General features: G+C 41.3%; 1 protein-coding gene across 7 annotated transcripts in view; it reads right to left on the minus strand.

The window, feature by feature from the left end:
- Positions 1 to 205: 205 nt before the first annotated feature.
- ANK3 (ankyrin 3) overlaps positions 206 to 16,553 on the minus strand; it is a 380,917-nt gene continuing 364,569 nt past the window's right edge. For 5 of the 7 annotated variants that reach the window (XM_043988597.1, XM_043988598.1, XM_043988602.1 and 2 more), the window contains 2 exons: positions 6,574 to 6,659; positions 206 to 1,706 (listed from right to left, as the gene is read on the minus strand). In XM_043988597.1, coding sequence (XP_043844532.1) covers positions 6,591 to 6,659 — 69 coding nt within the window. In that variant the 3' untranslated portion in view covers positions 206 to 1,706; positions 6,574 to 6,590. Of the gene's footprint in view, positions 1,707 to 6,573; positions 6,660 to 9,230; positions 9,291 to 9,403; positions 9,488 to 15,042; positions 15,130 to 16,553 lie in introns of all 7 variants that reach the window. The other 2 variants (XM_043988596.1, XM_043988600.1) reach the window with 1 other exon arrangement.

The raw sequence follows: 16,553 nt of genomic DNA on the forward strand, positions 1-16,553 counted from the left end.
AGAGAGGCGATCTGCCCAAGGTTACCCAGGCAACCATCAGAAGCAGTATTTGAACCCAGGTCTGTGACTCCAAAGCTGTGACTCTTTCCACTTTACCAACTTGCCTCAGTGGTTTGGATGCACCAGGGATGGAAATGAACACAAACAGGAAGGGATAATTACCTTTGGCCAAGCAAGCGCAAGGAGACTTCAGAGCACGCATCAGTGAAGAGTTTTAACACAATTTATTTTTATGCTTAAATAATTAACTAGATCATCCAGTGTGTTTTTTCATACATATGTCATTAGAGCTATTTGTCAATGAATGCTGTTTTGATATGAATATAATCAACAAATTAAAGTATTTCACCAAAACCCAAATAAAAATGCCCCTTAAAACACAGCAGCCTTAAGAACCTAATATTACAGTGCTAGAATGGTTACAGATGATTGGCTTGCTGGAAAATTCTACATCTGAGCGCCAGTCCACAAGACGGTAATAATTTTACAGCGTGCTGCCAGTCTAAGAGCTAATAGTTTCTGTTCAGTTCATTTTTTTTTAAATACCAAAACTTGTGCCTCTATTGAGCACCAACCCATCTCTAAAGCTGCAAGCATTAACCCCCCTTTGTAAGCAGTAACAGTTAGCACCCCCCTCCCCCAAAAGCAACTATGGTAGTCTCTTTTTTTTTTTCCTTTTTTAAGATTGTTTCATTGAAAAATTGGCAACAGCAACAAATATTAGATGAAGGGCGTTGTGTTTACAGATAAAATCTCCTCTTTCGTGTTGCGGTATACTGTAGTGTTTGCAAAATTGGAAAAGATTTTAATCAAAATAAGGTGATACACATGCATCAAAATATTAGTACTCTGCAGAAAAATTTTCACAGAACTACAGAATTCCTCATTTTGGGAATCATTTAAATTTGCAGCAGATTTTAAAGATTTTTTTAAAATCAAGCTAGCAGTTTTGCATATACAAACATTATAATTGCTAATATACAAGAATCAGTGAAGATCCCCACTCCCTCCCACCCCCGGCCCCAAGTCTCCCCCCATAGGTAGAGCCCCTTGGACCTCCTAGTCTGTTAAATGCATTTGTGATATTTCGTCTGTGTCCTAAGAGGCAGTGCCTTATCCATATTTATTCTATTTTTCTGTTAGAATTTATACAGTGTTATTTATTTACAGCAAAACTACCGATGTTTTAAAAAAGAAACAAACAGTGTTTATGCCCTGACAGTTTGGGTCCAAGAGAAATAAGGCGAGCTGTTGTGGGTTTAGCCATTTGAGCGTCTTTCAATCACATCCGCCATCTTGTCCTCCTCTGTTCCGTCTGGCCACAGGAATCGTGATCTTTTGTGATGACATCAAACAAAGCTGGTAAGAGTGTGGTCACTGTCTTCTGTGTCTTCTGTGGTCAGTGTCTTCTGTGTGTGCTGCATCACAATGGGGCGCTCTTAGATCCCGGGAATGAGAGGGGATTTCCATGCTCATGCGAAATTAAAATGTGTGGGGCGTCTTTTCTTTCTGTTTTTTTTCCCCTTTCTTTTCTCTCTTTTTTGCATAAAAACGATGCGGTTAATGTGTGGAAGCAGCAAACACGCACACAGATACGCACGCACGCACGCACGCACATATTCTCCTTGGTAGATTTTCAATTCCTGTTGATTTTTCTTCCATGACTCTCTCTCTCTCTTGAATACTGGCAGTAAAAGCATATACTCCTGTGAAAAGATAAGAAAAACAGTCAGTCAGAGAGGATAGCTCTCACACATGACCTTGTTTTAGGTTTCATTCAAAGTCAGAAGAAAGGGGGGTAGCTAGGTGTCACAGTGGGCACCAGGCCTGGATTCAGGAGGACCTGAGTTCAAATGCACCCTCAGACACTGGACACTTACTAGATAAAAAAGTCAGAAGAAAAACCAATGAATGAATAGCCGCTATCCCAAAATATGGCCTTTTCTTTACCTGATGGCTTGGGGCTGATAATATTTTTTGTACAAGTAAGATTATTTGTGTATTTATAGAAAAATAGATACATGTACTATATATGCATATCTACAATCCAGACATATTCTGTTATAAAAGTGATAAAGATAGTATGATAAACATCAGCACTTGGCAGAAAAATTTCAAGTGGAGCATCTTGGTGGAGAAGGAAAATTACCGACCTGGCATCTACAAGTCAAAGAAACTCTCATCACTCAGTTGGCAATTTCCATTTCAAAATCCACAGCAGTGTGGATGGTTCTGTCGATGTGCCAGAGAGTGAAGGTGACCTCCGTGGGCATGGGGTAACAGCTCAGCTGGCAGGAGAAACACAGTGCTGAGGAATGCCTTTCCCAAGTCTTTGCCTTTTCCTGGCAACAAGCTTAGGAGCTACGCCCTGTGATAACACTCTACTTCTGTCTTTTTCTCTATAGAAATACCATTAATTTCCTTTCCCATTTGTGCCTTTTATACTAATGCACTGAGGTCAAGATCTTCCCTAATCTACCTTCAGATGAAAAGGGAGATATTCTTTCTACTGCCCAAGAGAAGGAAAACATTCATATCTTTTAAAAAGAGAGAGAGGGGCAGCTAGGTGGCGCAGTGGATAAAGCACCGGCCCTGGATTCAGGAGTACCTGAGTTCAAATCCGGCCTCAGACACTTGACACTTACTAGCTGTGTGACCCTGGGCAAGTCACTTAACCCTCATTGCCCTGCAAAAACAAAACAAAACAAAAAAACAAACAAAAAAAAAAAGAGAGAGATGTGTGCTGAGTACTTTAAAATTATGATTATTATTATTAATCATTTAGGGTGGGGATAGGTTAGATGATACAAAGGATAAGGAAGGATATTTATCAGTTACATTAATTCCTCTAAATAATGCTGCAAGAGGAAACGAGCAATAAAACATCCAAATGCTTTTCTGAAAGCCTGGGCTGAGTGAGGTGTTCATTGTTTGAGATGCATGATGAGCAATAAAACATCCAAATGCTTTTCTGAAACAAAAGAATCACTTGGTGGAAAGAATGCAGAGATAGGAAGCGCTCATCCAACTTGGGTTCCAGATGGAAAATTTAGGATCATCTTCCCTTGGTACGGACAATGGCAGAAAAAAAGTAAATATGTTTTGACTGTTTTGTTGATCGGTTTTATATGCCTTTCAAATCTCCAAAGCAAGGGAATAATTTTTTTTTTTTTTAAAGCAGAAAGCCATTTCTTGTAGGTAGTTGGGGGAGGTGAGGTAGCACTTTAGTATACTTTGGTAAAAGTGTTTCCAAGTGTTACTTGGAAAAACATTCTAAATATGGAAAAGAACACTTCTCCATTTGTGTTTTGGGTGGCGGTGGGTGTTTTCACTTCTGAAATCTGTTGTCATTTTTTACATTTCAATTTTTTAAGCCCAAGGTGGTGTGCTGCCACCCATCAGTATTCAGGTCACCTAAACTGTCTTGGCCCATGTGGTACTGCTGGTTATTGGCTAGTCACTGGTGGATGTCCCCATAGAACTGAAGCTTAACAGTGTTATGAGGCTGGCAAAGTCTCTTCTTGGGACTCGGTAGCTCCTGCCGAGGGAGCATGGGGATGGGAGACAGTTTTCCAATAAGGCCTCCTCCCAGCCACCACAGGTGTTCTGTAAGTCCAACCCTCCTCCCTTTTCTAATTATTCTTTTCATATTTGCCCTGTGTATATATACACACACTGTCTCCCCAATGAAGGTGCAAGCCCCTGGTGAGCAGGGTGACTTATTTCATTCTTGAGCATTGTACTTGTCATTTAATAGGCGTTTTAATAAATATTCTTTGATTTATTCCAGGGCTTAAGATAGAGGAAAACCTCATGAACGTGAAGCCCACCAGCTGAGCAGGAGTGAGACTGACCTTTGTACTATTGATGAAGAAAGAATTTGCTGAGAAAATTGATAAAGTGAACAAGGGAGAAACTTCTTATGAGAATAAACTATTTACATGAGTTATAGATGTTGTGTGTATGAAAAATGGAACCCACTAAATATAAATGAGGTCTTATGGGGATGTTACAAGGAAGTAAAAGCTCAGAGACCCAGGCCACACCAATATTCTGAGCAATGCTGGAATTGCCTAACACTCCAATCACCCCTAACAAAAAATTCTTGCCTCTCGGCTCTCCCTCCCCTGCATTACTCATCTATGCTCCAAGCCTACGTCCTGATTTCTGCTTCCTTCCTCTCTGCTTTCTAAACCCATTATTTTTTTTAACAGATTCAGATTCAACAAACGTACTAAACATCTAACATCTGCAAGGTAGGCACCGATAATATAAGGACAGAAAAACAATCCACCTGCCACTTCACTCTTCTCTTCCCATTTCCCCTTCAGCGATTCTATTTTCACCGTATGTGCTTATTGGCTGTAAGACACGGTCAGGCTTTTAGAGCCTCAGTTTTCATGACTGTAACATGGGAATAACTTGTACAGTTCCAACCCCTGAAAGGCAAAAGGATAGAGAGCTGTCCTCAAAGCCAGGTAAACCTGGGTTCAGGTGCCATCTCTAGGTAGATCATTTAACCTCTCAATGCTTTTAGGAAACTCTCTAAGGCTTAAGTTGTAGAGAAGGTGTCAACCGCCATTGGTAGTGGGAGTTTTCTTACCTAGGAGTTCCGTAATCAATGACAACAAATGAATATTGGTGACATTGGGCAACATTCTATGGTTTCAATTATTTTAGGGGGGTAAAAATTGATTCCCACATGAAGGCAGCCGGTTGAGTTTTCAAAGTTCTTACAGTGTGACTAGCCCATTGATTTTCCTCCAGGGCCCCCATTCCCGGGACAGAATCCTCAGAACCCTCAAAGAAGGTACCTGTCTGCCCTGTACTTGAGGCCCCACTCACTACCCTTTTGTGACCCCTGCAGCCTTGGTTTCTCCCTCCTGTTCTAATCTAGCCCAGTTGCTCAGGGGCCAGCTTTGCAAAAGGGAAAAGTGATGTTATTCATACAGCATTCAAGGTTAGGGTTAAAAATAAAAAGCATCACTTCTGTATTCATGGGGTCTCTCTGAAGGACAAAGCAATTCGACAGTGGTCCAGATAATGAGGTACTTACAAATATTCCTGGCAAGTCCCAGCCTCAGGTGGGTGAGTGAGTTAGGCCTCAAGCATTGATTAAGCATTTGCTATAGGCTAGGCCCTGTGCTGAGCACTGATGTGTGATACAGTGTGACTGGACAGTGTGGCAAAATGGATTGAGCACTGGACCTGGAGCTATTAGGAAGATCTGAGTTTGAATTTTGCTTCTGATACCTAATTATGTGACCTAGGGTAAGTGACAGCCTCTTGGTACTTTAAGCAAATAAGATGATTAGTTGCCAAGAAGGTCCAGTTCCTCTGCTTATTTTTTATTATGAATAATCACTTAATTGTTTAATAAATGTCATTGTACAAAATCATGCTACAAATAAGATCAGTAATAAGTACTAAAATGAAATGAAAATGACATATTAAAACAAAGACTATTAAACAAGAAGTACAGAAAATCAAATTCCACATGGAGCATTCCTCTCAACTAACCTGAGGTGTCATAAGCTGGTACACCTAACAGGTGAAGTGACTGGTACTCTTAGTACCAATAAACTTGGTACACCAAAGATTCTTTTTCAACAAGACTGACTTTATGTAAACTAAAGCAAACAGTACAAAGGGATCTCAATGGAAATTTGATTCAGACACGGCTTTAGTTTTGTTTCAATAGAAACCAAGCTGTTAACTGCTGATCTGTGAAAATGCCAAGTGGATTGATAGAAATCACAGGAACATTTGGGGTGAATTAGGAGTGGGCAAATATTTAGTCAGTCTGCTAAATTTTATTAGGCGACTGGATTTCTTCACAAGTCACAGATCCCCGGGAGAAGGGGACCATTAAAAAAAGCAGGGATTCCATCTTTCTGGACACACGTCATTTGTTCTTAAGATGCATGTCTAATTTAGGAGGAGAGAGTTTATGGGCTGTGAAACAAATGACAAAGACGTTTCAGGTCTCAGGTGGTGATATCATAAATAATGGGAGGGGGGGGTTGCCTAAATTCCTTTGTTTACTCTTTCAAGAAAAGATTGATGACTATTAATGGAATTAAGGAATGGAAGAGAAAGAAGAAAGATAAGAGAAAGAAAAAGAGAGGGAGGGAGGGAAGGAAGGAAGGAAAAGAAAGAAAAAGAAAAGAAAATGAAGGAAGAAAAAAGGAAGGAAGGAGGGAGGGAATAAATCAGAAAGGGAGGAGAAGAAAGAATGAAATAAAAAAGAAAGAAGGGAGGGAAAGAAGGAAGAAAAAGAAAGTAAAGAAGAAGGGAGGGAAGAAAGAAGAAAGGAGGGAGGAAGGAAGTCAGAAAGGAAGAAGGGAAGGGAGGAAGAAAGGAAGAAGGAAGGAGGGAGGGAGGGAGGAAGAAAGAAAGGAATAAAGTAGGGAGGGAAGGAAGGAAAAAAGAAACTCCATGGGAAGATAACTCCCTATAATTCAGTCATGTGCTTAGTGACAAGCTCCAATGGATCCTCTTACACTGGTACAAAGGGGTCATCCCATTCATAAAGCCATAGGGTTGTAAACTTCAAGATAGAAATTGACTGACCGTTCACCGTCCTGCCGTTATGAGTGGCTCTTCTTTTCCACAGGGCGGATTTCTTTCTTTGTCTTCACCTTATAACCTTCTCCCTGCTTTAAAGAGAATGTACTCATTAAGTTTTTATGCAGAACAAGTTTGGAGTTATAAACCAGAGCCTCCCTATGAGCCCCATGAGGCTGTATTAGGGTAATTAAAAGCAGTTTCAATCACTCCATCACTCCATTTCCCAAACTATACACAGTCCATTGCCTTAATTGCTTAGCAGAGCTTCAACAGTATGGGACAGAGTGCCGTTAAAATGCCAACACATTTATGTTTTACAGCAAACATTCCCTTAAAGTGAGTAGGTTAGTGATGAAAGGAAATCTCCTAGTGGGCTCTCTTTGTGTGGCTAAGGCAGAAGAAAACCATCACCAGCCCCCCAATATTGCCAAGTTGTGTCTTCTGGAGCAGGCATGAAAGGAGAGAAGCTGTTCTCTACTGTGCTGAAAAATAACTCAGTGAAGTGCTCATTAAGAATAAGCACCAGGGCACCTAGATGGCGCAGTGGATAAGGCACTGGCCCTGGATTCAGGAGTACCTGAGTTCAAAGCTGGCCTCTGACACTTAACACTTACTAGCTGTGTGACCCTGGGCAAGTCACTTAACCCCAAATGCCTCACCAAAAAAAAAAAAAAAAAGAATAAGCACCACGGGCGCAGCTAGGTGGCGCAGTGGATAGAGCACCGGCCCTGGAGTCAGGAGTACCTGAGTTCAAATCTGGCCTCAGACACTTAACATTTACTAGCTGTGTGACCCTGGGCAAGTCACTTAACCCCAATTGCCTCACTAAAAAAAAAAAAAAAAGAATAAGCACCATACATAACAAACCAATACACGCTGTGGATTTGGGGGATGTTCTCTCCCCCTCCTCCTCTCCCAGCCAATGGGATTAGTAAAACCTTTCCTAACTTTAGGTGAGGATTCTTTCCCTACAATGCCACCAGAAGCTTTGGTTTATTTCTTTCTTATAATTTCCCCCACCCTAGTCTGGACCTATTATTTCATCGGTGTGGGGAATTCCTATATATATATATAGAAACAATCTCTACCATTGTAGGGGCGGCACCCATGTTGCACTGAGCAGTTGAGCCTGAGTCACTCATTCAGTATTTAAGACATTAGACTTGAACCCAGGTCTTCCTGATTCCAAGACTAGCTACAACACAGTGCTTCTTATCTCAGAAATAAATTTATGAACTATAGACATTCACTTTTTATGATATCCTAAGGGAAAACACAGAGTGGTTCCTTTCCTCTCTCCTTTTTAATGATACATTTTCTATTCGTTTCTACCTTAAGTCACTATAGCCTCACCCTCACCTCCATTAATTAGTATTATCATTTCATTGGTACAGGGACAGTAGCTCACGGAGAGTAGAGAGGATAAAGGGCTGGCTTTGGAGTCAGGGAGCCCCAGCCTCAAGTCCTGCTGTCACTGGCTCATCCTGGCTAAGTGACCCTGAGTAAGATCCTTAAAATCTTAGTAACCCAGGAAACTAAGACAGGTGTTCTCAACTTATCCCGTGTTGTGCATACTTGTAGCACTCCAGAGAACCCTACAGGCCCTCTTTTTCAGAGTAATATTTTTAAATGCATAAAATAAAACACAAGGGATTACAAAGAAAGTCAAATGTAGTGAAATATAGTTATCTAAAAGGTATTTTTGTTTGTTTGTTTTTTGTTTTTTTGAGGGCAATGAGGGTTAAGTGACTTGCCCAGGGTCACACAGCTAGTTAAGTGTCAAGTGTCTGAGGCTGGATTTGAACTCAGGTCTTCCTGAATTCAAGGCCAGTGCTTTATCCACTGTGCCACCTAGCTGCCCCTCCTAAAAGGTATTTTTAAAAAGTTCACAGACCCAAGGGCTACGACCCTATGTTGAAGAAGTTCCAACCTTTACCAGTAGAAGGCATTTCTACCTTCCCGATACCAATGAAATGGAGTCTCTAGAAAGCTAAGGAAAAGGTGGCACTATGAGAAAAGGGAGGCATGAAAAGAAGCCAGAGAGAGATAAGAGTCTAACAGAGAGAGGCTTTCACTCCCCTGTGCCACAGAAAGAGGTCAAGTTCAAATAGCAGGTAAATGAAAGATGGTGCTTCCATGTGGCGAAGCTCCTCTTTGGGGTGACTTATAGGGTGGGAAGATCTGCATTCCCTGTTAACAAACCTACCCAGGGACATTCAGAAAGAACAACATGAATACAGTACAGAATATATTTACTGCTTAAGTCCTATCTTCTTAGGCTTCCAACTTACAAAACCCAGAATTTCCTGCTACATCTGTCGCACTCAACGTTGCCAATCAACCAATTAACATTTATTAAGTGCCCACTCTGTGCTGGGGCACCATGCTAAGCACACAACACAACAACAGCCAAAGCGGTTTAACTGAGGCTCCTCAGTTGTCCGTTTGTTTGTTCAAAGACAATTCCATCTTTCTGTCTTCAGTCGGAACGCAGAATTTGAAGCAGAAAAGCCCATTCCCGCTTCCCTGGTCAAAGGTGGGACAATCTCATTCTCCCAGCCCTGGGAAGCCTAGTCTTTGAGCCACACAGGTGAGGTCATTCACACAGCCCTGAATGCATCCTCTGCCTTTCCCCCCTCCTAGCCAGCACCCATCATTACCGTTACACCAACTATCCATTCTTGTGGTAAAGCGATACGTCTTACTACTTTCCGCGTGATCTGTAGGGATCAATAAGGGAAAATATGTTTCTTCTCCCATTGATAAAAAAGTCAAGCATTTTTTTTTTTTGGAATGCAGAAAATATGAATAGCAAGAAATTCCCAGTCATTACTTTTCTTGTGATGATGGCACCTTCTTCATCAGTAAACTGTTCTTCTGTAACAGACTCACCGGGAATGTTTTTGGCTTCCTCTCCCTAAAGAATGTGTCAGAGGTTAGCAACCAAATCGAAACTGTGTTCTGAGAGGTCCACACCACTGCAAACACCACACACATGCACTGCCAGAATTCAAGAAATAAGACGGAAGAGGAAATGCACTTAATACTACCCCAGGGAAGAAATAGGAAGACACCGACCAAATATCTGTAGCCCACAAAGTGGTTCTGGGAAGCCACGGACTGAGCATTGGGAAAGTTTCCCTACTCTGAATGTCACGGAACATTTCAGTCACGCTTGGATGCAGGAGGCTCTGGTTACATGACCATAGGCAGCACTGAAAACACACGCTCTTGTATGGGCAGATGAAAGAGGATCAACTACAGGAAGCAAGGATGTAGAATCTGGTGGGCGCAGAATAAGAATCACCAAACCAGAGAAGAACAGAACTAGAAAGGCCCCTAGAAACCAATTGGACAATAGGACCACAGAGCACAGAGCTGAGACACGAGGTCCAACCCCCTCTTTTTGCAGATAAGGAAACTGAGGCACAGAAAGAGTAAGTCACCTGGGGTCAGAAAGATACAGGAGAATTGGGCAGTCCCAGGGCTGCTGACACCCAGTCTGTCCCACTCTCCTACTACTCTACTTCTAAAAATCGAGTTACTTCATTTGTAAAGAGGGGGAAACCTCTAACGACTTGAGCCAGGACTCAGAATTATCAATCTGAATAGAAAGCATTGTTGTCCTTGTTTCAGTTAAGTTAGTCTAGGATACTGTAAAATCTGTTTGGAGGTTTTTCTAAATCCCCAACTAGGACAACGTCCTCTGCATTTTTCTCACTTTTAAAATATTTTTTTTTTCTCTGTGAAAGGTGCAGATTAAACTGAAAAGAGCCAAACAGACATAGTTCTGAAAAAAAATTGTAAAGGTTTGGGAAATTATATCCGGGAAATGATTTAGCCTTATTAGTAGTATTTAAGAATATTAGGGGGCAGCTAGGTGGCGCAGTGGATAGAGCACCGGCCCTGGAGTCAGGAGGACCTGAGTTCAAATCCTGCCTCAGACACTTAACACTTACTAGCTGTGTGACCCTGGGCAAGTCACTTAACCCCAACTGCCTCACTTAAAAAAAAAAAAAAGAATATTAAACATTTATACAACCTTCCAAGGTGGAAAAGTGCTTTATATGTTACCTCATTTGATACCAGGACTCTGTGAAGTACGTGTTCTGATTATTCCCCATTTTATACATAAGTAAACTGAGAGAGAAGTCAGTGACTTGCCCAGAGTCCCCCAGATAGTATCTGAGGCAAGTGGTGGGGTTTTTTTTTGTTTGTTTGTTTTTGCGGGGCAATGAGGGTTCAGTGACTTGCCCAAGGTCACACAGCTAGTGTCAAGTGTCTGAGGCCAGATTTGAACTCGGGTCCTCCTGAATCCAGGGCCGGTGCTTCAATCCACTGTGCCACCTAGTTGCCCCCCTGAGGCAAAAGTTTGGAAGTCAGACCTTCCCCACTCTAAGTCTAATGCTTCATTGAGTGACCCACAGAGACTGGGGCATCTGGTACTCACTGCTGTTGAACCCAGGGATGGGTTACTCAGGGATGCCATCAAATGGTCCCTTGTGGAAGTGATTTAACTATTAATCATCTGCTAACACAGATTAGCAACTAACTGGATGCCAACTCTGGTGGACCCTCTTTGTGCTCCTCAAGATTATTTCTACTTCTGTGGTAATAAGCTCCTAGTGACTGTCTTGCGTGCAGTAGGAGCTTAATTATAGTTGCTGAATTGAATAAAAAGGGAACTGAAATACCCCAAACTGACCGACGTTCTGTTGTTACGTTGTCTTTTAAATCCGTGCAATCGGATCAGCGATCTGGCTTCATTCTATCCCAATTCCCTGAAGTCTGGAGAATGATGGGGACCTGCTCAAGGCTACATGGGTGGGAAAAAGTACAGTCAGGATTTGAACCCAGGTCCTCAGACTCCAAATGTAGTACTCTTCCTGCTCTCTCCCTGGGCACTTCTTCCTAGGCGCTCAAGTTCATTTTTTTAAATTATCTGATCAGGTCAAATAACTCTTCTGGGCCTTAGGACCCAAACTCCTCATTTTGGAGGTAAGAAAATGGAAAGTGACTTTCTCAAGGTCACATAACTTGAGAAAGCCCAGAGCAGGATTGGAACCTGTGTCTGCTGACTCTAAGACACCTAACATGGTGATCTCAATGAGCCAGCAAAGATCCTACAAGAACAGGTCATTCCAGATTAACCCTATATTCTTTTTTTTTTTTTTTTGACAGCATTACAAGGCTTGTAAATAGAGGGAAGGCATTGACACTGGTCTGAATTTTAACAAGACTTGAATCAAGTTCCTCTAGAGAAGATAAAGATGTAGATTCACTCATCCTATGGTTAGGTGATTCTTTGACCAGTCCATTGACAAGGCCCAATAATGCTGATTGTTGCTAATTTTATTAATATTTACTTAGCATTTTGAGATTTGTAAAATGCATATATATATATATATGGGTGTGTTTGTGTGTTTATGTATGTGCATATCATTTGGGCTCCTATCTGTGGTCACTGGTCTAGTTGAAAGAATAGAATCCTGTCTCTAAGCAAGGCCCTGGTGAAAGGCCATCAGGGGAAAAAATAAAAATTAAAAAAGAAAAAGAAAAAGAAAGGCCATCAGGGGTCAAACAAGGTTGTTGGCAGCCACATAAGCAAAACATGCTCTCTCTCATATCTCAATCTGAAATGAAATTGTTGGGCAGATAGGTGATGTAGTGGATAAAGCACTGGCCCTGGATTCAGGAGGACCTGAGTTCAAATCCGGCCTCAGACACTTGATACTTACTAGCTGTCTGACCCTGGGCAAGTCACTTAACCCTCACTGCCCTGCAAAAATCCAAAAATGAAATGAAATCGTTGGGCAAGTTTCCTTCCCAAATGTTCCATGAAACAAGACTGATAGCATTGAAATTGACTTGATGCATTTACACTTAAAAAGCCTAATCAGGACTGGAGCTATTTCTAATTTGTTGGGTTTTTGGTTTGGGTCCCTCCCCACTCCCCCCACTATCTGATACCTCCTTGTGGCACAGAGGTGATGCTGGATTGAGGGTCCACCATCCAAGGACCAGCCTAGGTCAGCATGAAGAGGCATCACCTAGGGGTGGGTCACAGGAGATAACCACAAACAATGTAAACCCCTCTGCCACTGTCTCCTCTCCTGGAGGCTTCAATAATAATGATGATGATAATTAAATCAATGCCTGTTGACTGATCCGGGCTAAATCACAAAATTCATAACGTATTATTTTCCCAGTCGTAGGTCCAAACACATTCCCACTTCCTTTCCAAATTTACAAATGAAATGCAAAAAGAGTAGCATGAAAAATTCTGCTTCCTGTGAGCATGATTCTCAACAGACATTTAGATTTTTGAAAGTGTTAAGCATTCCCGGGGGCTAAAACTTGTACCCTCACTGCTCTCACCGAGTAATATCATTCCTCAACAGTTCTACTCATCTGATTAACCTACACAAAGATGACGGGACAAGACATTCAATAGAATGTAAGCTAGTTGAGGACAGGGATAGTTTCACCTTTTGTCTTTCTATCCCTGTGCCTAGCACAGTGCCTGCTACTTAATATACGGCTGTTATACCCCAGTGTCAGATACTGCTGCTGAAATGGGCCATGTGGGGCTCCATGTTTCAGAGTTGTGTGGTGTATTACTATGTTCCTCTGGTGCTGTATGGTGGTAGAGAGCAGACCCTGGGCTCCCTTCATGGAAGGGCTGCCTCGGGGCATTGCAGGTGATCTGTCTCCTTCTAGTTCTTTGTTGTTTTTTGTTTTTTAGTGAGGCAATTGGGTTTAAGTGACTTGCCCATGGTCACACAGCTAGTGTTAAGTGTTTGAGGCTGGATTTGAACTCAGGTCCTCCTGACTCCAGGGCCGGTGTTCTATCCACTGTGCCACCTAGCTGCCCCTCCTTCTAGTTCTAAAGCCTGATTTTCTAAGTGTCTCACTGTGGGTTAGTATGATAGGTCAGGTATTTCAGACACTAATAACTGGGCTTTGCTTGTGTAAAATTGGGCAGGAAGCTGCCTCCTGACAGTGTGAGAACACCTTCTCTGGATGGAGGTTAATTTGGGGATCTCCCTGGATACATTTCTTCCCATGTGAGATTTCAGAGGATGACTTATTTTCTCCCTTATTATTCTAGAAGTCTTTGAAAGAACTCATTGAATAAGGGCAAATCTGGGACACTGCTTCCTTTTATCCATTTGCCCTTTGTAAAAACCACAACCCAGTAAGTCCCACAGATTCTGAACACACAGGGTATGTAACTAGCTCATCTCCCTGGGAGCAAGACCTATCCAAGGCCTCTTAGAACAGAAGGATGACCAGGTGGCCTGTGTGAGTGTGTGTGTGTATGTATGTGTATGTGTGTGTAATTGTATATGGGCCCAAATGTGGTCTGAATCACGTTAAAATGGAACTAGGAAATATTTAACAAAATAAATAAAAACGCACCAAAACATGGATAAAACAAAACTAAGTCAATCTGTGACCTACAGGGATGCTCATTGGCAGATTAGTTTACATACACACATGTGCACATATACATATACACGCATGTATCTCAACACATACACATATGTGTGTCTAGAATACCATCCATTGTTTTACACAAAGCTTTGCTGAAAATACTTCCTTATTTCTCCACATTCTCTAATCATGACACTGACAATACTATGCCTAAAGAGATCTGGGCAAGGCCATTCTGCCGACTAGAGGCTGGAAGAAACATTCCACTGGGCCATGGCATCTTTAAGAATAAAGTCCAGGTAGTATCCAAATTTAGCAAGATCCACCCACAACATCTTAAACTCGATTCTAACAGCATCTAGGTCTGGGTGACGTTAGGCATCTTCACATATACTATCCAGTTTGACGTAGGACACAACTGACCCATATATACGTAAACATACATACACACACATATATGCACACAAACATACATACACATGCATATACACACCCATACAGACATATACAAACATGCATACACAAATAGAAAGCTTCCTTGACTTTCATTCAGTCCCATGCAAGGACTCCCCCATTAGCCTGTAATTAATGAAGGCCTGACTGTCCCTTCTCAAGCCAGCTATATAAGTGAAAGGTATTTGGACCCAGAAGGGAAAGCATTGTATTTTCCAGTCCTAACCATATTTCTCACATCCTTAGGCAGGCATTCTGCAACATCAGTCCTGAATTTCATTAGGTCACTGCTCTCTTCAAGATGGATTAGTTGTTCATGCAATCTAGCACACTTCAAAAACCAAATCCATGCCAAGCACTGAGGCCTTCTGAAGATGCTTGCTTAGCGCCAAAGGTCGCACATTGGAGTAGGCGTAGAAACGCTCTCCCATGCTGCACGGCTCTTTTAGTAGTCCTAAATTTTCCAGGATAGTTACCCTAACCACTTTTAAAGAGCAAGACATGCTAAATACCAAAATCCACCAGGAAAGACTTTTCATCAAGTCCAACAGAGAGCCCCACACCAGCCCAACTGTGGGATACCTTTATAATCAAACGTCGGCGAATAACTCTGGTAGTGACCCTCCGTTCTTCCTCTGAGCTTGAATTACTCTCGCTCTCTTTATCATCCTGACAAATGCATTTGGGTCAGAATTTTATGAGCACATTTAAAAGAAGACACACATCAACATGGGAAATCAAGAAAGAAATTGTTTTCCTCATTTTCTTTTTTGTAGTTTGAGGAAATAAAATTTTTCATGTTTGGAAGGTTCTGTGCCTAGAACACACATTAGGGGCTTATTTAATAGTGAATGGATAAATATTTGAATTGGTAGGAAAATAAAAAGCACCCAGGAGGCAAAAACTTTTCGAGTGGGAAATGAAATATATTAACCCTTAGTGTTTGCAGACAGAAAAGAGAAGAGAGAAACCAGGAGAGGGAACGGGGAAATCTTGGGAGAAGGAATCTCAGACACACACAGAGACAAATTCACAAACTGTAGGACTTCCAAAAACATTTGAGATGTTGGAAACGATTTCTACTCCTTGGATCAGATGAGCAAAAACACAAACCAAAATTTTATTTTGAACTAGTTTTTATATATTCAAACATCATGAGACAATTAAAGTCAGAATTCCTGACAAAAGCATTCTCAATATAGCTAAGACAAAGGAGCTGGGACTTCTGAAAATCCTATTGGAAATTTAGAGATTCTAGAGAGTTTTCTATTAATATGATTTTTATACAAAACTATGGCTGATATTTTTATATTTATGTCTACCTATCTAGTCTATCATTCTTACAAATTCTATACATTTAAAGGAGTGCATTATTTCATGAATCTAACACGATAGAAATGAAACTATGGTACACACACACACACACACACACACGTGTGCATGTTTCTGTATTTCAGAACAGGTCTGAGATGAGAGAAGTAAAAAAACGGAATATTTTAGCATAACTAAAATCTAGATATATAGTGATTCCTTAAATCAGCACTCCCTCAGGTCCTTAAAACAGATTAAAAAAGAACAAAATTGGGAATATGTATTCAATTTCAACAAGTAATTATGAAATGCCCACTGTGTGAGTCACTCTCTTGTGAAGAAAAAATACACTCACTCACGATTTTAATAGAGTAAACAATGGCAATCATTGAGATGATTCCATTTCTGATTTTCAGTGGATGGCCTCCAAAAATAACATTGTTTTCTAAGTATACTTATTGACCCCTAAAACATAACGTCCCAGGAGATAGGAGTTGTAAGCAAAGTCCATAGGAACAAAAAATAAAAATGCAGGCAGGCATGGAATGAAATTAGAAAAAAAAAATACCAGGACAGTACAGGATTAGCCAGTATCAATTATTTTGAATTTGGGAAAGGTTATTTGAAAGCGGATGATAGGCTAACTAACTCCAGGCTTCCCCAAGGGAGAAAGAGCTGATTAGCTGTGTGGGGGGTCTTGGTGACATCTTTCTTGTCCTTGCAGGAAATTCATCTTCCACTTAACTCTCTCTTGGGAGGGAAGCAATGTTTAAGGTATTTTC

The sequence above is a fragment of the Dromiciops gliroides genome, chromosome 2 (assembly GCF_019393635.1).
Source record: "Dromiciops gliroides isolate mDroGli1 chromosome 2, mDroGli1.pri, whole genome shotgun sequence".
NCBI classification, from domain to species: Eukaryota; Metazoa; Chordata; class Mammalia; order Microbiotheria; family Microbiotheriidae; genus Dromiciops; species Dromiciops gliroides.